At 40.6% G+C, this 24,804-nt stretch overlaps 2 protein-coding genes across 4 annotated transcripts; one reads left to right on the top strand and one right to left on the bottom strand.

Annotated features, from left to right (window-relative positions):
• Window positions 1-532: 532 nt before the first annotated feature.
• On the top strand, window positions 533-15,238 carry LOC126991000 (calcium channel flower-like). Of its 3 annotated transcripts, none has more exons than XR_007744972.1 (6): window positions 533-778; window positions 5,746-5,818; window positions 5,942-6,067; window positions 6,424-6,534; window positions 8,641-8,826; window positions 10,889-15,238. XR_007744972.1 is itself a non-coding variant. In XM_050849679.1 (5 exons), the coding sequence occupies exons 1-5, from the start codon at window positions 697-699 to the stop codon at window positions 10,986-10,988; spliced, it is 492 nt and encodes a 163-aa protein (XP_050705636.1). In that variant the 5' UTR covers window positions 559-696; the 3' UTR covers window positions 10,989-15,238. The 3 variants fall into 3 exon arrangements, 1 of the variants encoding a protein (XP_050705636.1); XR_007744971.1 differs by having other exon boundaries at window positions 537-778; window positions 8,641-8,816; XM_050849679.1 differs by lacking the exon at window positions 8,641-8,826 and having other exon boundaries at window positions 559-778.
• A 3,374-nt stretch (window positions 15,239-18,612) lies between these two features.
• Window positions 18,613-23,579, bottom strand: LOC126991001 (V-type proton ATPase subunit F-like). Its single transcript, XM_050849681.1, has 5 exons — window positions 23,423-23,579; window positions 21,283-21,364; window positions 21,028-21,110; window positions 20,173-20,298; window positions 18,613-19,681 (listed from the first exon to the last, which is right to left on the bottom strand). The coding sequence occupies exons 1-5, from the start codon at window positions 23,471-23,473 to the stop codon at window positions 19,652-19,654; spliced, it is 372 nt and encodes a 123-aa protein (XP_050705638.1). The 5' UTR covers window positions 23,474-23,579; the 3' UTR covers window positions 18,613-19,651.
• Window positions 23,580-24,804: the final 1,225 nt, after the last annotated feature.

Genomic DNA, 24,804 nt, shown 5'->3' with positions numbered 1-24,804 from the left:
GTGTCCACACTACGGAATGGACATCAGCTTGCTAGAATCAGTTCAGAGGAGGATGACCAAGATGATTCAGGGGCTTAGGAACCTCCTATATCAAGATAGGCTGAAACATCTCAACTTAATTACATTCACTAGAAAGACGAAGAGAGCGGGGAGATCTGATACAAGTATTCAAATGGGTCAAAGGTGATATGAGTAAAGTACTGAGAGTTAGCCAGCAGGATATAGACCACTCAGTAATTGATTTAATTTTAAAAAAAGTATAGATTTAAGAGGATAATAGGCAGGCATTGGTTTAGTAATAGGGTGGTGGGGGATTGGAATAGACTCAGCAATCACATAGTGAGTGCAGGGACGATAGCTTGTTTTAAGACTTGATAGCTACATGGACGAGGATGAATGTGGTAGTGGGGGGAGCTGCCCTGTGTAGGCCATTTCGCCTCTTGCAGTCTCCCTATGTTCTTATGTTCTTTGAGTGCTCCAAATCTCAGTGAAAAATGGTTTCATACGTATCTCGTGGACAGCGACTCATTCTGTTTTACCATGGTAGTGTCCGGGCAGCAGGTCGTCAGTTCCTCGCCCCGTTGGTCAGCGTGAGGCGCAGTGGTCGTCGTGTGGCCGTGTTGTCAGCTGTCATCCCCGCTCCCGCGCCCTTCCAGCCCCTGTTTTTAGCCGCCTGAGGCCTTTTAGCCGCCCAAAATGGCCAGTGGAGTGCAGCAGGCAGATTTACCGTGGTGGCAGAAGTACCTGGCCCGTGGGGTTGGCTGCGGGGGAGGCGTCAGTGAGTTCAGTATTGAGCAGTGGTCGGGGTGCTGCCCTACATGGCGCTTCGGGTTCACATTATCTGTTTTTTTGTCCAACCCTTTTGCCCGACCCTTGTGTCTCTGGCGCTAGTAGTGATTTCTAGGCTCCCTGGGTTGAAGTTTAGGATGATATTGACGAGAGGGTAGCCACCTCCTGCAAATTTAATACTTACAATATGGATCATTTTTTGGTCCCTGAATGCACTGCAGTAACAAATGACTTCTGGAAAATAGAATGGGGCCGAAGGGTGCGAAGCCCACCTCTTAGGCCGGTTGGGGGGGGCAAAGCCTTCCTGTTAAGGGGGTTGAGTGGGGCAAAGTAAAGCCCCCATGAGGTAGGTTATGTTAGGTTACATTAGTTTAAATTTGTTCAGCATGCATTGTGGGCCAGTGGAAATACGCAGTGCAGGACGGGGCAGGGTGGCAGTGGGTGTGGGTCCACAATGCGGGCTTGTGGTCAAAAAATTGCAGTTGTCCAAATTCTTATAATCGGAAAGTGCCAGTAGTCCAAATTTTTGTGGTCAAAAAATTGCACTTGTCCAAATTCTTATAATCGGAAAATGCCAGTAGCCCAAATTCTCATGTGGGAGTAGGGCAGTGGCGGGTGCACAACAGGTTTTGAAAAGTCAAGCATTTTGTGATTTCCGGAAAGAATACTATCTCCATAGTAGAAAGCATCATATTTTGTCCAGAAATAATCAGTCTGTCTTGAAAATTGCAGGCTACCCTCTCGTCAATAATCCCTGGAGTTTATATTAGTCTGCCTACCTCTACTACTACTGCTACTACAATTACTACTTCTACTATTGCATCCTGCCTTATCATTATGAAATTACTCAGCCATCCAGAAAGAACTTCACTAATTTTTATCTGGTTGTCACTACTACTACTGCTAATGATAATAGTGCCACCATCTCTGCCACCACCATTACTTTTATCCTCATTACAATTAATTATATTGACTATAGGCTACATGCAATGCCAACTTGGCCATCCTTTTCTATTTTGGGATTCTGGAATACATTCAAGTTAATTTTTGGAGCCAAATGTTTAAACATGGTACCTGCTGGCCTAGGAAATTTATGTATTACCCATTGCTCATAAGTTTTAAGGTTCGCATGAATTAATTGTAAATATGATCACTGAGTGGTGAATGTACTGGGCCTGTATCTACCACTTGAATGCCAGAAGTCCAGTTCAGAAGACAACATGAGATGCTTTGTCTCCTGAATATTTCGCTCATGGCTATTTTGCTTTCCAGCATCTCCAGCATAATTTAATTTCATGTTAGATGAGCATTATTTCTGAAGGTGTGGTTATTTTGACCTCTGGGTTTAAAATAATGGCTTTACATATATGCAGGGCCGGATTAAGCTGGTGGGAGGCCTGGGGCCTACTCTGGTGGGAGGCCCCCTTTCCAACTCCCATTGCATACACCACAAACTATAGTCTAATTAATCTAATGGCCAAAATAGTGCAATACTAATTAGGTCGGTTTTATTTAGGAAACACTACAATGGGACTATTCTTCCGATTATCAATATGCATAAATTCAAAATAAAATACAACGGGACTATTCTTCCGATTATCAATATGCATAAATTCAAAATAAAATACAATGGGACTATTCTTCCGATTATCAATATCCATAAATTCAAAATAAAATACAATGGGACTATTCTTCCGATTATCAATATCCATAAATTCAAAATAAAATACAACGGGACTATTCTTCCGATTATCAATATGCATAAATTCAAAATAAAATACAACGGGACTATTCTTCCGATTATCAATATGCATAAATTCAAAATAAAATACAACGGGACTATTCTTCCGATTATCAATATGCATAAATTCAAAATAAAATAAGCACAAGTTATTCTTACTTTTTTTTTTTTTACATACATACAATTCCAGTTACTCATATGAATATAATAATGTAACTATCACATAATATAATACCTCATTCTTTCATATGTAGTTACATGTTAAGTCAGGATTACTTTCTTGACACTTTTCTGGATTTTTTCATTGCAAATTCACTGATGATCTCGTTGGAGTCCAGTTCACACATGATGTATGACTCGTGGCTCATCATAGTCAGATTTACCAGACGTTTCTGTGTCATAGATGTCCGTAACCTGTTTTCAATTAACTTTAGCTTTGAGAAAGAGCGCTCCCCACTGCAGTTTGTCACCATTAGGACAAGGTATATTCGCAGAGCTATCTCTATGTTTGGGAAAGTGTCCTGCACACCCTTGTCCAATACAAGTCTATACAGGAAAAGCTCAGTGCTGACATCTGTTGGCTCCTCATCTGTGAATATATTAGCAAATGTGACAAACTGGCACAGTTCCTCCTTAAATGTTATATCCAAGTCATCTGGATATGATCTGATGAGTTGCTCTGCTGCGTCGCAAAGTTCATCTGAAGAAAGCCTTTGCAGATGTCTAAAAAAACTAAATTTACTTGATATCTGTTTGTATGCTTCCAGACGTTGACCGAGAGAAGATACAAACTGATCAATGATAGGCAAGAAAGTTTGTGTTCTGTATTTTTCAGAAGGGCTGAGTTGCACTTCTTCTGCATGTCCATAATCCAGTGGGTTAAGACGCACATTGCGTCGCTTCTGCCGAGATTCTACAGCCTTATAAGCTGATCCAGACTGAGACAGCTGTTCACCTTCTTTTTCATAAGTGTGGAAGGAGTCACGCTTTGATGCAACATATTCCTTCAAGCTAGTCAGTGATGCCACAGCAGTATTTAGATCAAGTTTTGCGTGTTGAAGAGTTTTATTTGTTGCATCTGTTCTTTGCAGAATATCATTCCAGAAGGTGGTGTAAATTCCTGTTTCAAGCTGATTCATCTGTTTTAACAGTCCTTCTGCTTCACAGCGTACACACTTTTTTTCTTCAATGTCATCGACAATATGCTTAAGAACCTCCTTAATCTGCTCATAATTATGCTTAAGAGCCTTAGTTGCATCAGCTCTGCAGGACCAGCGCGTTGTTGTGACACGTTTGAGAGTCAAAGATGAATCACTTTTTTTTAAAGCCTCATCCAGAAGTTGATACCGATGGGTTGAAATTGTGAAGAAGACAAACAGCTTTTCAAGGAAGTCAAAGAAATGTACAGCACTTGAGCAGCATTCTACAGCATTTTTACCAACCAGGTTAAGAGAATGTGCTGTACAAGGAATCCAGGATGCAAGATTGTTCTTCTCTCTCACTTTGGCTTGAAGACCATTGTACCTACCACTCATTGCTGATGCATTGTCATAGCTTTGTCCACGGCAGTTTCCAAGGTCCAGGTCATATGTGTTTAAAAATTCCCTCAAAGCATTGAACATATCTTCAGCACCATGCCCTTTGTTTGCCATAAAGGTTACAAAGCGTTCCACAGGGCTATCTTTCTCCATGTACCTCAATACAAGGGTCAGTTGATCAATATGGGCTGCATCAGGTGTAGAGTCCAAAGAGATTGAGTAGTATTTTGACTTCTTAACTCTGGAAATAATTTCTCTGAGGAGTTGTTCACCCATTATGCTGATAACCTCTTCCATTATTGTAGATGACAAAAAGTTTGTGTGACCCTTTCCACGATTAGCTTCAGTTTTGATATGCTGAGCAAGAAAGTCATCATACTGGGAAATAAGTTCAAGAATACCTAGAAAGTTTCCATTTCTAGGTGAACCAACCAGCTCGTTGTCTCCTCGAAATGCTAAGCCCCGCTCAGCAATGAAGTGAATAACGCTAATTACTCGTTTCAACACCGATCTCCAATACTGTTCAAGGTGTTCAACCTGTTGTGTCAGTTCTATATCCACACGTCCAATTGCTTTTAGCCTCCTATTGAAAGCAACTGTAGCCTTCAGATGTCCTGCTGACTGCTCGTGATTTCTTAGACGTTCGTGTGAATGTTTCCAATCACAGAATCCAGTGCATGAGAGCAGAGAAGACTCAGATTTTTCTGTTTCTAAGCTCATCAGTCTGCACGTAAAACAGTAAACACATCCCTTTGAGGGAGAGAAGCATAACCAGTTTCTTATTATGACTTCCCCATTATGATTTTGACGGCGGAAGAGCCCTAGTGTACACATTCTTGGATTACCATCCTTTCTAGGTTGCTGCTTCGAATGTGTTGAGAACAATCTTTCATCACAGTGCTTTACTGTTGATACACCCCTTTTCAGCCAGTATTCACGCATCTGCTCCGAAATAATGGATGGCCAAAGTCCAATGTCATTGCCCCCTGGTGGGCCCTCAACTTCAGCTTCTGAAAGAGATATGTCACTATCAGCCTCCATTTCTTTATCTTCTCCAGATGGATCCATTACTACTTCTGCATTTTCTTTGTCAGGAGCAGTGGCTTGGTTAACCATTTCCGCAGCTTGATCAGGTTCTGCAAGCTCACTACTCTGTCCTGACACTTGTCTTGATACTCGTTTAGTTATGATTACAATACTAACCTTATTAAATCAAAATGTATTGTTTAAATTGGTGGGAGGCCCCCTCTTGGTGGGTGGCCCGGGGCCCTGGCCCCTTGGCCCCCCCTCTTGATCCGGCCCTGCATATATGGTGCTGCAGTAAACAACACCAGAACTGTAAAAGAGTAAACAGAGAGTAAATCATTGTCACTACCATGGTGATGCACAAGAGGGGCCTCAGTGACGAGGAGGTGAACTGATAGCCAATACAGTTTATTGCGGCTGCCATGACTGAGGCATGGAATGTAACCTTTCACATTACTTTGATTAATATGGAATTTGTTTTTTTCATTAAATTGTCATCCGTAAAAGATTTTAGGAACCCAACTCACATAAGATTATGATTAACTTTTGTAATCCTTTTGCCTCTTCACTTGTCTCATAATATAGGAGTTATGGGAAACATTCCTGAAATATATGTAGCTGTGTGATATAAGTTCATTTTTTCCTCTACAGTTGCCCTGGGTCTTGGGCTGTTCAACTGCATCAGCTTATCTGCGTTCTGCATTGTTGCTGGGATATGGCAGATGTGAGTAGATGTTGTACTCTTGTATTTGATTCTTGGGATTACAACTATTGTGTGTGTGTGTTTGTTAGTGTGTGTGTGTGTTTGTTAGTGTGTGTGTGTGTAACCCTGCATCCTCTCCCCCAGGTTGGCAGCTTTTATCGTGATATCGGCCGAGGCTCCATGCTGCTGCATGTTCATAGAATTTGTGCAGCGCTACTCAGTGTGGGTGGACGCGCGGCCACACTGGCAGAAGGCCGTCTTATACATTGGGTGAGTGTGGGAAGAATACTACGTACTTAAGTATTGCTATCGCTACTCTGGCTGTGCATGCTATAATAGAAACAGGTTGAAGAGCTTTCTGCTGTATCAAACAAACTGGTGGTAGGAATGAAAAATATAGTTACAGAATAACATATTTTCTCTTATACTTTAGAATATAAAATGAAGGTGAGGAAACAAATGTATGGAACCAATAGAAAATTAAGGTTGATACTATTTGATGGAGGTTTTGAATTGGGAACATTGTTTTTTCTGACTAGAGGAATTTTTATTGATAGACTTTTACTTCATACTTAGCAGCACAGTTTTCCTCTGCTAACTGACATTCTGTTCCTTTCCACACACAGCCTGTCCATCCCCTCCTTCATCATGTGCATCTCTGTGTCCGTCATTCTGGGCTCAGGCTTGATCTTCCCAAAGCGGGTTGCTGTATGCGGTATGATGGCTCTTGGCAAAAAGTGAGTACTCATCTTTGTTTTATTTCCTGTGAGTCTGTCTGGTTAGGGCCGCCTTTGCATGGGTCAGTTAGTTGTGCTGTGTCGGTGTAGGTGTTCAGTGGAGCCTCCCTTCTCCGAGGTAGTTTTAAATGTATAGTGGAAAGTTAAGTTCTCTCCAGGCTGGTTTTGGTGAATGTTTACCTTTGGCTTAGTTTGTAGTAGAGTAAGCTTGGGTGTTTAAGTGATGTTAGCAGAGAGAAGAAATGTAGCTTGCTGGAGTTTTCTTTTTCTTTTGTGATTCCTATATGAAATTTTTTTTAAGTTAATATATGTATATATATATATATATATATATATATATATATATATATATATATATATATATATATATATATATATATATATATATATATATATATATATATATATATATATATATATATATATATATATATATATATATATATATATATATATATATATATATATATATATATATATATATATATATATATATATATATATATATATATATATATATATATATATATATATATATATATATATATATATATATATATATATATATATATATATATATATATATATATATATATATATATATATATATATATATACAATGCAGGTTGTAAAGGATTTTCTGAACCAATCTTTTTATGTGCATGAATGCAAAAAAAACCCACCTTGAGGAAAATTATGCAAGTGGGATGGATGTGAATGTTGTTGAAGGCGACACTTTTGCCTTGCAGTGAAAATAAGAATGTTGCTGGCGGACAAACACCACCAGATGCTAACGTGCAGTGGGTGGCGGCAGGCCCTGTGTAAAGGTGGAAATCTGGCCCTAGTTGGCTCTTGCTGAATAGTTCAGAGCAAAGGAGACACAGGCTTGAGCTTAGATATGTAGATGTAGGGCCAGTATATACAGTCACTAAATCTCTTGGTGTAGTGAATAAGTTGTACACTTATTGAGGCTGTGCTTGGGTCGTTGACTCTAAGGGTAGTGTGTGGTTTCTATTGTATGCCGGGAACCTAATATTATTTCTCGAAGAGGAAGCTTTTTTATCTTTATACGTTTTTGATAATTTGTTGCAAGTGTCCCGGGGAAAGTAGAGCATTCAAGCTTTTTGTTCCTGTAGTTGAATAATTATATGTTTCATTGTGCCAATCCAAAAAAAAATGAATGTCAGTAAGGACTACCAGCCTGAGTGTGTAAGGGTGATGGAGGATGTGTGAGGGTGAGGGAATTTTTCTCGTTTTAAAACACACAAATTTAATCTTAGTTGGTAGGAGGTACCAGGCTGTAAGAAGAACAGTTTTGCCTGGGGCAGGATTCAATTTTTTAATTACAGTAAAGAAGGCAGCTCAAGGAAAAGGGAAAAAAGCCTGCCACGGCACTGCTCCTATAAAAGAGATGGTCAGATTCTCTTAGAGGTTTTTTGATACTCCTGCCTGAAGGCATTCAGGTCATAGGATGGAGGAAATAACGTTGAAAGAAAGGTGCTCCAGAATGGCAAAAGGGATGAAAAGATGAAGATATTGGTTTACTCTTGCATTAAGGATTCCGACATCATCGAGGTGAAGTAGAGTAAAGTCTTGTTCAGCTGGGGCTGCACAAGACTTTCTACTTTAAGAGAGATAGGAGGGAGGCCAGATTTAGTCTTTCTCTCCCAGTCTTTATCCTTCTGTGCCACTCTAGTCCTGGTCCTTCCTCTCAGCTTGGGATGCTGTTCAGCTTGTTGCAGTCCACCACAGCAAGTTTTGTTTGGCCTGTGTGATCGTGATTTTCTTTACACTCCTTGGGGGGGTGTATGAAGGTCTTTACAGGCACTGTGGTGTTTTGAGCTTTGAAGCAACTATTCTAATGGTACTAAATATGATTTACTTATGTACATATTTAGATTGTATATACAGTGATTTAGAGTTTAAAGGTGGCTTTCTTAGTTTATTGTTTGATCAAGGAATGTGTGTGTGTGTGTGTGTGTGTGTGTGTGTGTGTGTGTGAGGGCTGGCAGCAGCATGCATGACTGTAGGCAGGCAGATACATAGGTAGGAAGGAAGGTCTGTGCAGTCTTCAAGGTCACCAGTGTCACTACTATTATGTGTTAGGGGGAGCCGCGAGGACATGATGGCCGCCGCCGCCACAAACAGCCACTCGGGGATGTCCACCTCCCAGAGTGCCATCCTCGTAGATGACCCCGAGGCCTGGCGCTCCACCTGAACCGGCAGGGCCACTCGTAACTCCCATCACCACCTCCACCGCCACACCTTTGATCACCTCACTTGTTGGTGTTGGTCTGGTCTTGTGTTCACCCCTGGGCTTGAGCACTCCTTTAGTCGCACTGCATTGCCTTGCCCGCTGCCATCAGGTGTTGCCTGGCATCTCCAGCAAGGAGAGATGGCACTCACTAGTTACATTTCAAATTGCCTGATTGATCTGGCTGCCTCATTTTTGCTTTTTCAAAATTCAGCCACTTATTTTACTTTGGCTTTCAAGTGAAAGTGGTGGAGTTTTTCATTTCTCTTTATCTTTGAGTCATTTGGTTTACTTCCCCTTGCCCACAAAAAAAGCTTGAGTAGGGGGAGGTGGAGGAGGAGTTGAAGAAATTTTCATCTGACCTTCCCTGAGAGGACTGCTACTCCTCATTGGTTATGGTGAGCTTAGGTGGCACGTGGTGTGGGTCTGGCAGCCAAGGAATGCCTCGGGGCAGTGGGCAGGTCATGCAGTGCAACCAACACTTGGTGCGTAGAGTGGTAGGCTGGCTTGGTGCAGGTGGCGGCATAATAGTGTGCATGCTGCTGCTAACACGGCTCACTTATTTGCTCAGCATCATCATTTCTGCGCTGACAAATTATTACTAGAAATTTTTATGCAAATCTTACATTGGACTTTTGGTACTACTTTTTTTTCTAGTCTTTGTTCTTATTTTTATTTGTTTGGAATGTTAACACTTATTATTACTAACAAAAACAAGCCCTTTGGGGTCTTGGGTGTGAGACACAGTAAGAGTCCGTCCATCTGAGTAGTAGTGGACCCCAACTCACCGTAGACGTGTAGGTACGTGTTGAGTAATACCAGACACTGTTTTGAGCTACCCTTTGGATGATTTTTCGGGTGTGTTGATCCAGTGGCTGTGATCCTTTAAATGCAATCCCAGAGATGCAGGTCTTCATTGAAAACAGTTTGTCACATTATGATTGCAATCATTCTTGTCACCAAGTCCTGTGGCTTTCTTGGGTGTTACTATATAGGGCAAACTTTATACAAAAAGAAGTTCCTACTACTGTGTTGCTCACACATACACAGTGCACACACATACAAAATGACACAAGCACACATACATAAACACAGTTTCTTGAGCCTTGTTGGCAGCCAGTCTCTTTGATGGGGGTGAGTTGTTAGCTCCTGCTTGCTGCTGCAGTAGGGGCTCCACTAGGCTCGGTCGTCTTACTCCAAACCGGCAGTGACTGTAATCTTGTATCTTCATCGACTTTGGCAGCATTCACAGTTTGGTTACTGTAACTTGGGTGTATGAGGCTTTATTTTTTTGTATTCACTGGTAATATGCATGACCGCATGTAATGTTTTTTAATTATTTACTGTAATATTTTTGTTGGAATTTATGAATGTGGCTCACATATCTGAAACATTTTATTCTTTTTAAGTATAATGTATAATCCAATAGATTTATTAACTCTTCAATCACTTCAGCCAGGGATGCATGCATAGCATACTTTTCTCTACTCTTTATGAGATAATCTAATTGAGCTTTGTGTAAGCAAAGTCAGGTCAAGGGTTGTGGAGTATCACTGATGAACATGAGGCAGCTGTAGAGTTGTATGCAAGACTGAGATGGTGAGGATACTCCGTCCCTAGGGCTTGGGGAAGGTACTGGAGGGGAGCACTTCCCAGGAGGGGCAAGGCATGGCCCTAGAAGAATGTAGTGGATGGAAACACACCCCAGGATGGGCATAGCAGGACCATAGAGCACAGGGGAAGGAAATGCACCACAGGATGGGTATAACATGACTCTGGAAGATAGTGGAGGGAAGTGTTGTCCAGGCGGGGCTGAGCATGACCCTAGAAGAGTGTGCAGGGGAAGAAAACACACTGGTGAAGGTCATGACAGGGTCATGAAAGATATCAGCAGGAATTGCATCCCTGGAAAACCTTAAATTAGTTAAGTTAGCCAGACCGTGGCATAATACTGCCCAGAATATATAGGAAAGATACCTTGCTATGGAGAAGTCTTCAGATGAGGATAGCATGACCCACAGTAAAGCTCCTTGCCCTTGGAGTGCTAGGACCTCCTCCCCATACACTGTGACTCTCTGGCTAAGTGTGGCCCTTCTGCAGAGGCTCCCGGGAGGACATGATCGCTGCAGCCCAGAACTCTGGCCGGCCTGGCGGCATGAAGGACAACCTGGTGGACGGCGGCTCAAGTCCTCCCGCCTAAGCTCCTCCACACTGCCGCCACCGCCGCCTACAGAGTTGAGTAGCTGATGCGTCGGTGATCATCGAGCCACCGGAAGAAACTTTGCTGTCTTAACAATAATGTCTAGAAGTATATAACAATTTGGTAGACCTGCTGGTGATAACATGAGTCAAGGCCAGGCCTGGTGTAGGTGTCGTAAGAATTGCTCGGTTGTCCAGTAGTCCTTGTGATGACCCAGTGGCTGAAGATGTAATAGTTGTTCATCATGTGAAGGGCACTAACTGATGGCTAGGTTTTATTTTATTCAATAGTTTGTCTTTTAATCTGAACTTTTAAATTATGACCTCTTTGAATTGCTCCCCAGAGGGATGGTGACAACTGAACAACTAAAGTATCTCTGGCTATCTCTTCCCAGGCTTTTACTCTTTGCAGGTACTGAAACTTTGATTTCTTTTAATAGGCTGCTACATTTTCCATATTTATTCCCCATCCCTTTCATATATATATACTCACATGTTTATGTCAGTAACCTTACCGTTGACTTGATAAGTGAAGCCCTGTCCTTGAAGTGTGCCTGTTGCTGCTTCACACTGCCAGCTGTCCACACACCTTCAGGCTGTAGAGTCTTGGTGACCTGTTGCCCCACCCTACCCGGGGAGGCAGGAACAATATTTAGGGCTGAAGGCTGCGGGACTGTAGTAGTTTGTGTGCACTCGGGCTGTTGTCAAGATTTGCATTCTTTGCCATGGTAGGAAAGTGTGATTTGAAAGTATCATATCATTGTAGTTTACTAAGTCAAATTTTTCCAACTAGTGTTTTGCAAAGCTTGTTTTTTAAGCAATTTACTGTGTGTATTCTTAGCCAGGTTTGTTTTTTAATTTGTGACACATATTTGATTGATTGAAAAACACTTTCAGTTGAATTGAAAGCAAACAACAAGGTGCGGATATATTAACGCTGGAGAAAAAGTCTTGTTGGTATTCAAAAAAGTAAACTAAGAGTCAGATAAGAATAGATAATCAGCTTGGACACCATAAACATGTCCAAATTTTTTCACCCAAGCTATCTTGCCTTTTTCACATTAGCCTCACCTTGATCACAGACCCAATCAACAGTAGCCACAGCCGTAGACTACACCCAAGTAGAGACAAACCACGCGCTGTCCAATCCAGTATAAAAGACACATAACACGTAACGTTCTCCTTAGTTCTCATTTGGCTAACACTGGATGGTTTAGAGGTAATGTGAAAGCATCTTCTTGTGTCCTCCTTATACTGATGTTGGAAGCAAAGGTATTAGGAAATGTGTATCTTGATGGTCTTTTGAGTGTGTGAAGAGGTACTATATAGTGTCCGTGTTTTGTTCTAAGTAGCACTAAGTAGGATAAGGCAGAAGGGCCAGTGCAGTTTGTGGGTGGGTGGGTGGGTGTGGGGGATGCAGGGGCGAGAGGCTGTTGCAGCTGAAGGTGTTTTTAGGAGAGCATTCTTGATCTACGTTTCTCTTTTTCTGTCTCTGTCTTCCTGTGTCGTTGTGGTTCGCTAATTTGTGTTGTCTTCTTTTTGTTATGATTCTCTGGTTCGTGTTCTTTTCTAATCTTCTCTCTTTTATCTGTTCTTTCTCTCTGCCATTTCTCTTTTTCTTAGCTCTTTTCTATCTCTGTCTCCTTCTCTGTCTTCCAATGTCTTCTTGGCTCCCTAATTTGTGGTGTTTTATTTTTGTTATGATTCTCTGTTTCATGTTCTTTTCTGCTCTTTTCTCTCTTTTGTACTTTTTATCTGTTTTCTTCTTTGTCCTCTTTCATTATGGGTCTCTATTTTGCCGAGCTCCCTTTGTCAATAATTCTCTATTTTATGTATTATCCGCACTTTTCTTTTTTATATCCAGTTCTTCGTTTCATGCCCCTATCTTTGCGGTCTTTCTTAATTTTTATCTTTTTTATCCATGCCCTCCTCTTCTTCCCTTATGTTTTTTTCCTAGTTCTCTTTTTTTCAGTGATTCTGGGTTATGTTCTATTCCACTTTCTTTTAATCTTAAGGTTCTCCGTTTTCCACTCTCTCGTCTGTGCTGTCTTCTCTCTCAGTGGTTCTCTCATTGTCCTTATGGTGTTCTATTTTCGGCTCTGTTATCCTTCCCATTGGTTCTCCTCACTCGCATATTAATAGCTCTGCAGGGATTCACATCTTAAATTATATCATTCATTCTTTCTGTCAGCAATTCCAGGCATAACGTAATTTGTCTATCTGGTTAAGTCAGTGGATCAGCAGACGGTCAAGGTGTTTTTCCACTTCTTTATTCCATGAGAAGGTTTTTGAGGTAGGTACATAGGCAACAGAGGTCACATGGTGCTGACTTCCAAAGACTCCACAGGAAATGTTACCATGCATACAAATTGGACCTCACGTGTATGCACAGGGTTCAGTGATGTTTTAATTATTATAAGGTGGTGAAAAAGAAAAGGTGGTTTATATTATGTGAGTGGAATTGGTGCATTACAGAACACACTTCGTGTCTCCAAGGATTGTTATTGATATTGTTATTATTATTATTATTATTATTATTATTATTATTATTATTATTATTATTATTATTATTATCACTACTGCTACCGCTATTGTTATTATTACTATTGTTTTTCCTTGTCATGGTAAAAGTGAGGTATGTTACTGATATTACAACTTATTATTATTATTATTGCTGGTAATGATTAGCAGGCCTTCCACATTCCAGTGCTTGCTAAAAACAAACTTTCAGGCACATTAAACACCCAAGTCATGTGTTAATCTGCCATCTTACTGACAAACCACTGTGTCAGAATTTGTTTGCTGGTTCATCCTTGCTAAGTACTTGGTGAGGCTCTGGACCTGTACCCACTGTAAAGCAAAAAACAAAAGGCCATACTGCTAAAAAGAGTCTGGCCTAATATTGCAATACTGAACAATGCTCTCTTAAGTTGCAATATTTAGTTTTCACCTTAATGATCTGTGCACTAGAGCTATGAGTAACAGTGTACCAAAAGAACTGTGTGCAAAATTACGTGCAAAGTATAGCATTATTTTATCACAGCAAGTGTGTTTTGTATCCGCACTATGCCGGAGGTCATGTCGGAGTGCTCGTGTGTCAAAATTCCCATTGTGTTTGTGTCTGTTGGCTTCCTCGTCCCCTCGGAGTGATGGTTGGGCTCCTCCCCCTCACACAGCCACTGGTTTTCCTCTTGTCGAAGTAAGGGGCAGCCTTCGCTCTGATAGGATTATAGTATCCCTTAATTTGCTTAAGTCCGCTCAGTTCTCTTAATTTAGGGATGTTACCTCTGTTTGTCAGTGCACGATGTATGTACACTCGATGTATGAAGACTAGTCCCCACGTGTGTAAGCGAAGGTAAAGCAGCAAAGTACCAGCTAAACATGGCTTGCAAAGGAGAGGGAAAGTAAGTTGTCAATGTTTAGCTAAATTTTGTTGCCTTTCTTTCCCACTCTGGTAGGTCCTTGCAGCATAACTCAGCTTGTATTTCTCTAGAGGAAAACATAAGTCATATTTAAGGAACTTCCGAGGCAGATATACTTTTACTAGCATAGAAATGTATGTTTTTAACTCATATAACCAAGGCTGGAGGAGGACTTGCTTGGTAATTGCCTGAGTTAGGTTTTATTTAACTATCCTGGTTTTATGCCACGAGATTTTAGTTGTAAAAGAATGAGCAAGTTGCCTTTTGTTTGTTTGTTTATACGCTTTGTGATTAAAAGAACATTCTCAGGAACAAAGATGGATAGATATGGAGATACATGGAGAGGAGGCAAGACAGTTTCCTACCATAAGAGCAAAAAAAAAGAAAAAAAAAGAAACTGTGTAAATGTTATATTTGTACTTATTTTGTGTGTCTAGGATATGTACCCGTTGATATCTCCATCATTAGTCAAACTTAATTAACAACCTAACCATGTATAATGATGCGCTAACCAACACATTAGCCCCCAGAACAAGCTGCCTGTATGGGGTTCTGATGCATTCCATATTGTTCCTTATGGTTTGGTACATATAGCCCTTTAGTATTGAGTTGTGCTCCATAACATCCTATTTGTTCTGTATTCCTCCTTGTTTCCATGCACTCTGGTGGTCATTGTGGTGTGTGTGTCGTCAGTGTTGGTGTAGCTCATTCATCCTTGGTCAAGATGGGTAGGTAGGTAGGGCGAAGTAATTCCAGTTTATCCACTCAGAATTCATCTTGAGAATTTGTGTAACTTTCTTTTTTTATTATTAAAGTTTATTTGAAATTATCTTCATTTTATCTTGCTTCCCCCAAACATTTTTCTTTTTTAGCACACAAGTCACCAAGTGGGAAGGAAGGATGGATGGGATTTTTTTCCTTTCTTTTTGGTTATGGTGTTTGTCCTTTGGTTGTCATGAAAGTTTTGCTTCTCCTTGGTTCAAGTGTTGTTTTTCCAAGGTGAAATGATGATGATGATGATGATCACTGATGAAACAACATAAGATTTTGAAGTGAGGTGCAGCAGTGAGGATGACGGCATAGTGAAATGGGAACACTTCACTTCAGTCGTAAATTGCAGGCATCAGTAAATAAATGCCATCGTGTGGGATCTAATTCCTCTCATCACTTACAAATTGATTTAGTTCAGTAATGAAAGAAACTCTTGAATGGAAAGAAGGTTCAGTCAAGATCTTTAACATGTGTGGGAATTCTCTGCCAGAAAATCAGTGAGCCAGCTGGAATACTCTAGCCAAGTTTATCCTCATCAAAGTGTCTCCAGAATGGGAAGATGTCCCAGGAATGCTGGATACCTCATCACCTAAACATTCTCAATTTGATCAGAGTCCAGTAGTTTCATGTTAAGTGGTGTGGTTTACACTTGCCTTCACACACCACTTTTAATTCCAGGGTAATAAAAGATGTGGTCTTTTTACTGTACAGTGAGTCAGTCGTCACTACAATGAGTGTCTAAATTTTCAGAACTGTCACTTTGGAGCTTAGTGGAGCAAGGCAGTGAATGGGCTCATATTAACTATGTGTGGTAATTTCTTTTATCTGGTGTGTCGTATTGCACCTAAAAAACTATGTGCACTCAAATCACTGATGAAACAATAGTCCTGCATGTACATGTGTTCAATAAATGATGAATGGTTCAGCTGTCATATTTCCGTGTGCTAGTAACAGTGTACATGTAGTGGGGTTCACGCACGGCCCTCTGAGAGTGTGTGGTTTTCAGCCTAGCTCCTTTTCTGCAGCTGATGGTATGTACAAATTTCCAAGGTTTCTGTGAATATATTGAAGATTTGGAGTTATTGAATTTGTTGATCGTGAAGAGAAATAGTTATGAGAGCTTTGATTCTCTATAATTTTCTTTTCAAATAATGGAAATGAACAAGATCAGAAGCAGAAGATGAGTGGCTTTTAAAACATATGAGTGTTGATGGCAATGGTGCTGCTGTGTCAGTCACTGAAAGACTCAAGGCATCCTCATGTGAGTGTGTGCTTCTGGTGACACAACATTGTTCAGATGGCACACTGAGCAGTGAGTTATTTGTTTTAGCCAAGATACTGGTTTACGTTGAAATATGTTATAATTTATTGGAAAGGAACAATACTGCATTCTTTTCTTTACATGAACTGTAAGCTACACTTTTGGATGTTTTTAGATGGCACCACATTATTTGACAATAGTAATGTCTTACAAGATATCACATGGAGACAATTTTTTTTTGTCTTGGTGTGTGACCTGAAGTGGTTGTGTCAGCGCTGATGCTCTCCTGTGGTGGTGCCTTGATGAACTCATTCCTGCTGTCCTTGGCAGGTGACCAGAGTACTCCAGTTAGTGTTAGTGTTAGTTAGTGTCTAGATGTATTTATTTATGTATGTCTACTATCACCTGACTAGTTATCACATCCTGCTAGAATGTTAGAGCAATACCACCCCTGAACTTTGTGTTAAGGAAAAAAAAAAGATAAATTGTCCAGCCCTGAATTTTACTGTAAAATAAGTTTAGCAAAAATGTAATAAGTTTACTTAATCAGTGATATCATTGCAAGATTCTACACATCATAGCAGACATGTTTTTTTGTAGCTTTTGTAGTTAAATTTGGTTACCTTTGACATTTATTGCATTAAATTACACAAACCTAATAGTATTTCCCTTAATTTGCAGTTGGGTAACTATGCTTTAATGCTTTGGTAACTTATGCAAACTTCTTCAACTTTGGGAGGAAGTGTTATTATGAATGAAAAGTCTTTTTAGTTGCAGACTTCTTTGACTAGATCCATCCAAGTTTTTGGGGTTCTGTCCTGTCACAGTTTGTCTTGTCACTGATCAGAGTCCAAAGCTTCCATACACAAGCAGCTAACAACTACGTATTTGATGCTCGTTTTGCTTCATACACGTTGTTGCTTTTAGTTTAATGTTTTATCAATGAGAGGATGCAGCACCATGTTTGTGTGTGTACTCATACAGTAAAACATTCCAAGGCCATGATTAATCTCACATGACGTGCCCCAAGGATAAGTTAGCTGTAAGTCACAATGCTTCGATGTACCGTCAACACCAAATAAGTTGCACTACGTGGACGTGAGTGGATTCCTGAGGCAAATATCATAATTATGCAATCTAGATTCACAGCAACGGATAACTCGCCACACATTGGAATGCTTTGTAGACTCCAGTGATGTTCTGTTCCCTTTCCATTGGTTGCCTGTGACCCTTGGATGGTATGATGCGCAGTCTTAGTGCAGAGCCTGAGTATAATGTAACATAATGTACATTTGTGTGACCTTCATGTTTGTATAAATCATTTGTTATTGGACATAAAGGCAATTCATGTAAGAGCCTTTGATTTAATCATTTATTTGTGTGACAATTATTTCAGCAACCTTTGCAAGCCACATCAAAGGTAATTGCAGAGTCTATTGCATATGAAATCCTGGAGATGTGACTCATTTTCAAGATAGGTTTTTTTATGGATTTCTCAGGAATTTTACCCTTGCAAGAATTGAAAAATGGCTGTGCATGTTAGAATGGTTTGGGACTTCTATAAAAGCTTATGCCATGTTGTTCAATCAATTTTATTTCTGAATTTTAGTTTGTGATTTTCCTGCCAATTCATATATCTTGAGTGCTTCAGTAAGGTTTACAATTTTTTCACATCATTTCAGAGCCTCCCACTTGTCTTGCCTCCATTAATGTGTACCAGACATAAATGGATGTGATCTACACTTAAGGTAAGATACTTTTAATGCAGTGCAGACACAAACTAGTTTCAACTTCCCCTTGTCTGGATTTAAGCTGAAGCCGTGGCTGAGGTAGAGCCGAGTGCTTGGATGTATGCGAACACTAGCTGGCAGGGTGGTAAAGAGACACTTTGTTAGCAAGGTTCATATTCCACCACCACAACTCTTACCACAACTCTTAACCTGCTAATCGTGTGGTGATTCACGAGTGGTATGGGGCCCCACAGCCAGCACTTTGAAACCTGATTATTTGACCCTTCTTTAACCCTGGGTTCAGCATGCTCACTCTCCCTCCCAGTTACTGCCACTCATCAGCAGTCCCTGCAGAACTGTCTGCAGCCTCTGTGCCGCCCTAATAGTTTTGTTTGTCACCTGACCCCTCCATTATCAATCAGTCAGTGTAAGGAGTGAAAATTCATAATTTTTACCATATATTATTTTACAATACTTAACAATAACCCATGTCTAACACCTATAGACAGTAATTTTGTACAGTGATTTTCCATGGAAAGAAGACAAACAAGCAGTATTTATACAGCATGCACAACCCCTGAAACAAACAAGACACCAACTGCATTTACATGTTAAATTACAACATGGGTGAGAATGAGTACTCAGGGAGAGCCACAAGTATCCACCAGCTGTCCCAGGTATAATGGAGTTAAGAGAGTAATATCAACAAACATGTGGTTAGAAAAAAAGCAATGGAAGTCACTAAGAGGATGTGATCTCTTTGTTTGAAGTACACCATTGTTTTACCCCCAAAAGTTAACAGTTAAAAGTTTCAGCAAACATTTTCTCAGCCAAAATCCATCTTATGAGCTCTTAGTCCACACCTTTTTGAGATGCAAGATTTATTTGTGTACAAAGGTGTTGCTAAAACAATATGTAGAAGTGTGTGAAGGTGTTGCTAAAAGGGTGGAAGGAGTTGGCCTGTTTTCCCTAAGTAAAAAATAACAAAATCATGAGCAGATCTACATTATCTACAGGTTACTTTGTGCACGGATGCTTGACGGAACACATCAGCTTAAAAAATTGCAGACACAAATTAAATCTCTCAACAATAACATTTATATAAAAATCTGCATTGCATAAATATATTACACAGTGACATTTTTCATTATCAATGTTCACTAAAAATCATATACTGTACCACAATAAAAAAAAAAAAAAAAAAAAAAAAAAAAAAAAAATGGCATTAGGAGTTTGTTCATGAGTGGATTGACCAAACCTTGATTCCCCATGGGTTAAAAAATGACTTTTCGGAAGAAGATACACATTGACGGACATTAAACAGTTGACAATTGCTAGTCTTTAAAACGCCCTCACAACTACACACACTCGACAGACATGATGGAATGCTGCTCTGGGAAGGGGACGAGGGAGGGAGGGAGGAGGGCAACCACATAACCCCCTCCGTCCCTCCCTCTCTTGAGACTCAGCCCATGGCACCTTAACGCATGTCGTCGGCACTGTACAGACCCTGGGAAAAAAAAAAAAAAAAAATCATTAGAAGTAGAATCATATTTATGTACTCTAATTCTTATCATGTGCTTCAAATGATACTATCAGCACTGAGGGTGAACGCCATCATCCTGAGTATACATAATAGTAATAACAGTAGTTTAGATTTCACCCTGAGGCATATAGCAGATAAAAAATAGACCAAAATTAAATAGAGATGGAAGGGGGGCAGATATACAGTGATGCACCCAATCAGTACATCATCAACATTACTTTATACTTCTTTCTATCCTTATACATGCAAACTGGACTCAGAACAAATAGATCAAAGTAACGTCTGATATCTTTACCTTTTCAAATACGAAACTACAAAATAATGTCTCGTTATGTTATCAAGTGGTAGACATTAATCACTTTTACAGTTACGAAAAAGCAGCAACACTAGAAAGGGGCGCTAGGATAGGGTGGGACAAGCATTCTGACTCCCCCACACGACACACGCTAACTCACCTTGGCCCGACGCAGCACTGAGTCCTTGGTGGGGTCGTAAGGGTGGTCTTTGGAGGGGATCTCGAGCACAGCGGGGAGGGGGTTGTCGTTGTCGCTGTCGATCACGTGACGGATCTGCTCGGCAATCTGTGGAAGGGAAAAATAAGAGAGTCGGAATTTCTGTGCAGGTTAAAATTAAGGTAGTCAGAATTCCTGTGGAGGTGAAAATTAACAGTCGGAATTCCTGTGGAGGTGAAAATTAACAGTCGTAATTCCTGTGGAGATGAAAATTTATGGATTCGTAATTTCTAAGATCACTAAAACAGCAGCATTTCTTTATATGGTCTTGGCGAGCTGAGGTACTGAGGGGTCTAATGCTCATATTCTTAAACATTCTGGCACATAAGCACACACATTTGAGAAGTCTTTCGGAAAAGTTGTTGTGGGTATCTCAGTGGGCAGTTTCATGAGCCTAATGAGAGTTTAACCCGGTAGCAGCAGGGATAATATTTCTTAATGGTCCCTCTAAGCGAGAAAAATGAGAAAAAATCACCCCTCACACAAACCATTTCATAATATATATCAAAGCATTTGTGATCAGATCATGTATCGCCTATTTTTGGGGGTTAATATCATGGCACAAATTTGGCCCATCGCTGCCACACGGTAAAGCCACAAACTTGGCCCGTCACTGCTACCGGGTTAACAAGGCTTCTGTACTATGAACTCGGAAAACACTCACCGACTAGTTGCCTTTGTGGCCTTGGAAATACTAGTCATGAGCTGAAAGTGTCTGAGAAAACAGGTCTGAGCCATAACCAGGTCACGTCAACAACAAGCCATGGGAGGGAAAGCTAAGAAGACTGTGACACTTACATTCTGGTTGATGAGGATGATGTCAATGTCATCTCTCTTCATGAACTTCTTGAAACTGTCTTCGATTTCTTGGACGCTGGTGTCTGGAAGGAATGATGTTGGGACATTAGGACTAACATTACAAAGGAAAAAAATTAAGACTAACATAGCATAGTAAAAAAAAATTAGGACTTAACATCTCGAAGAAAAAAAAATATTTACATTATAAATATTTCATCATGAGATCAATTAAATATAACTTGTTTGGAGACTCACTTTTGTCAACCACGAGGAAATTTGGTTCCCTCTTCTTGTTGACCTCACCGATGCCTCCGAGGAGGAACCCAACGCATGTGTCCTGGGAAAGAAATAGAAAAAGTTATATAAATACGATTAACCCTTCCACTGCAATTGGCACGGATTTGGCTTTCACTGGTAGCCTGGTAACATATAGTCCTCTGTGGTGGATAGTGGAGTGTTTCCCATGTGGTATTGGTATGCTGGATTTCCCCTCCCAAGGTGCAGGACTTTACATTTTTCTTCACTGAACTGTACCAGCCACTTCTTGTTCCGTTCCTGTAGCTTGTTGATGTCTTCTTGTAGGAAATGCGTAGTCAAGGGGTTAATAGTACTTCTCCGCAGTTTGTTCCCATTCTCAAAACTCTGATGCCATTTTTCTTTATTTCTTATTATGGTCTGGGTGTATATCTTGAGTACAGTGAACACTGACACTGGGAGATGTCAGAATGTAATATATTTTTCCCTTTTGAATTTTACAGATGTTACTGGGGAATGATTCAATCTGTATTCGCATTTTTAATCTGACATGCAAGGTCAGGCAAAGTAACTCGTAGATGATGTAGATCTGCTTGCGAGTTTTGTTTTTGCCGAGATATATTTGATCAGCAGTTACCCAGACATGGGGTAATTGTAATCTGTAATTGTAATCGATTACAGTTTTTCAAGTAATTGTAATTGTAATCGATTCCCCTCTTATTTTTTTAAGTAATCATAATCGAATACATGAAAAATGTAATCGTAATCGTGCTTACTTTTGCGATTACATTAGCAAAGTTTTAGTTAATAGTTTCTCGTACAGCAAGTATGTACTCTAAATATCTGTGGTAATTCAACCAATTAAATATTTATGGTACATAAATGTGTATAAAATTTGCAAGTTCACCTTTCAGTCCTTTCTGTTATCATGATTGTACTCATGATTAATACATCATGTAATCGTAATCGATTACACCTAATTTTATTGTAATCGTAATCGTGAAAATATGAAGTAATTGTAATCAATTACATAACATAAGTAATCGCCCCATGTCTGCTGTTACCATGCAGTCGTGGCCTTGGACATGCACTCAGAAAGATCCAGATGGTGTGTGCATGTGTATGTGTGTGTATACATGTAGTGCTTACAAGGTTTATATACATGGTCTGTATCTGTATGTATGAGGTGACTGGGCACTATTCTCACCTATTTGCATATTTTAACAAGGTGGAGTCAAATTAAGGTCATGTGTTCATAGGTAATATATAATTCTTTTTTACAATTACCAAAAAAGTATTGAGCATGGGTTTTGACACAGTTTAATTTGGCAAAGTGTTGCATTCAATCGTATATTCATGCATGTATTTACCTAGTTGTTTACCTAGTTGTGAAAAACAGGAAAAGAGCCGTACTAGGCTCGTGCTGTCCCGTCTCCATAACGCTTATTATCCAGTTTGGCTTTGAATGTGTGTGTGTGTGTATTTACCTAATTATAGTAAACACACACACACACACACACACACACACACACACACACTTAATTGTAGAATGAAATATATATACTTTGCCAAATTGTATCATATGTGAAATCTATTGTGTGTGTGTATGTGTGTATATTTACCTAATTACAGCAAACACACACACACACAAAAAAAAAAAAAAAATGTAGAATAAAATATATATACTTCACCAAATTGTATCAAATGTGAAATCTATGCTGTGTGTGTGTGTGTTTGTGAGCAGGGAGGCTTGACTGAGGCAGGGGGGTGAGGGGTGGCGGGGACAGGGGGAGGGCCACAAAAACCCGTGCAAGGGAGCTGATGGCCTTGTGGTCGGGGCCATGAAGGGTGTTGGCGGGGCCCTTACTTCCTGGATCTGGGCCCCTGAGCTTCCCTAACCATGGAGCACCTCAGGAAAGAACTATATTAACGTAGTGAGATGTTTAACTTAATATAAACACACAAAACACGAGAGGAGAGGAGATATAAGGAGGAGGAGGAGCAGAATCATCTCTAACATCACATGACGCCCACCATTGCTCCTCTCTAACCCATATTTCAAGGACTCTAAGCTGATATATTACCCTCAGACTCTTCAATACACGTCTAGTACTGGTTATAAGGGTCAATGTATCCTTACCTCATCGCCAATCACGGCAATAAGCTTCGCCTGAGCTGCGGCCACGGACATCCTGGAGGCAAGGTTTCGTCTGCTGTGTTTGGGGAATCATATGACAGCTGACGTCACGCCCTACGGTACGATACGCCCATCGATGGCTGCGGTACGGTGCCATCTGTACTGAGACCACCGTTGCCAGATTATCGTACTCAGAGCCTCGTATTTACCGGTTTCTGAGCCATAGCTATTGCCAAAACACACCAATAATTAAACATTTTAACGATAAGTATGTATGAAGGCAGTTATTGATGTCGAGGAGGCAGATTTTGGGTCGGAAATTGGCAAACAGGAGGCTGAGTACGACAATCTGGCAACCTTGACTAAGACTCCCAACAGTATCATCATTTAACATCATCCACTGCTTAACAAAGGCTCTCATCCCATCAGTATCGTTATTATCGCTGGTATGCCTCGCTCGGGGTTGCTGTACGGTGACATATGTAGTGAGATTCCCTTCAGCGTCACTAATATTACTGGCTGGTCTCGTTCGGGGGTCTGGGGTACGGTGGTATCTGTACTGAGACTACCACCAGCCTTACTATTATCCCTCTCTCGCTCGGGGCTGTAATACGGTGCCATCTGTACTGAAACTCCCTTCAGCATCACTATCATCATCATCTACTGCTAGACAAGGACCTATCCCAGCGTTATCATCTCTTCACGCTTCTCCGTGGTTACCAGGAGAATGATTCGCTGTTGTTGAAAGTCAAGCGTGTAACCTTGAATGAAGAATAAAGAAAGTTACGAAAGATGTGCATATGCAGTAGGTGCGCGTGGCGGGGGTGCTGATCTCTGTCCCCTTGGTCTTTTGAGCCTGTGGTGGGAGAGCGATGTCATATGTGCTTCAAAAAATATTCATAGACATTTAACATTAACCAGAGAGACGGAAGATGTTGGGAAAGGCCTTCATCTTGCAGTGGCTTAGTAGTGACTGAAGAAGAAAAGAAGACGTAAAAGAAGAAGAGGAAGATGAAAAAGAAGAAGGAGAAGAGGAAAAAAATGATGATGGTGTCTGTTGGTGAATATTGATAAACTGAGCAAGACACGGGTGGGTAGGGAGGGGAGGGGAGGGGAGGGAGAGAGAGAGGGAGGGAGGGAGGGAGAGAAAAGGAGGGATCAGTGTATAGGTAAACCGCCATGTGGAAGGAACGAGGGAAAAGGGAGGGAGGGAAAAAGGAGGAGGAGGGAATACATGACACACACACACACACACACACACACACACACACACACACACACACACACATCGATTATACGTGTTCCTTGCCGACCCAAATATCGAAGGGAGGAGGAAGGAAGGAAGGGAGGGAGAGGAGGAGGAGGGATGAAAAGGGAGGAGTGAG

This window comes from Eriocheir sinensis, unplaced genomic scaffold (assembly GCF_024679095.1).
Source record: "Eriocheir sinensis breed Jianghai 21 unplaced genomic scaffold, ASM2467909v1 Scaffold23, whole genome shotgun sequence".
NCBI lineage: Eukaryota > Metazoa > Arthropoda > Malacostraca > Decapoda > Varunidae > Eriocheir > Eriocheir sinensis.
The sequence above is the reverse complement of the archived record's forward strand: the minus strand, read 5'-3'. Positions and strand labels throughout refer to the sequence as shown.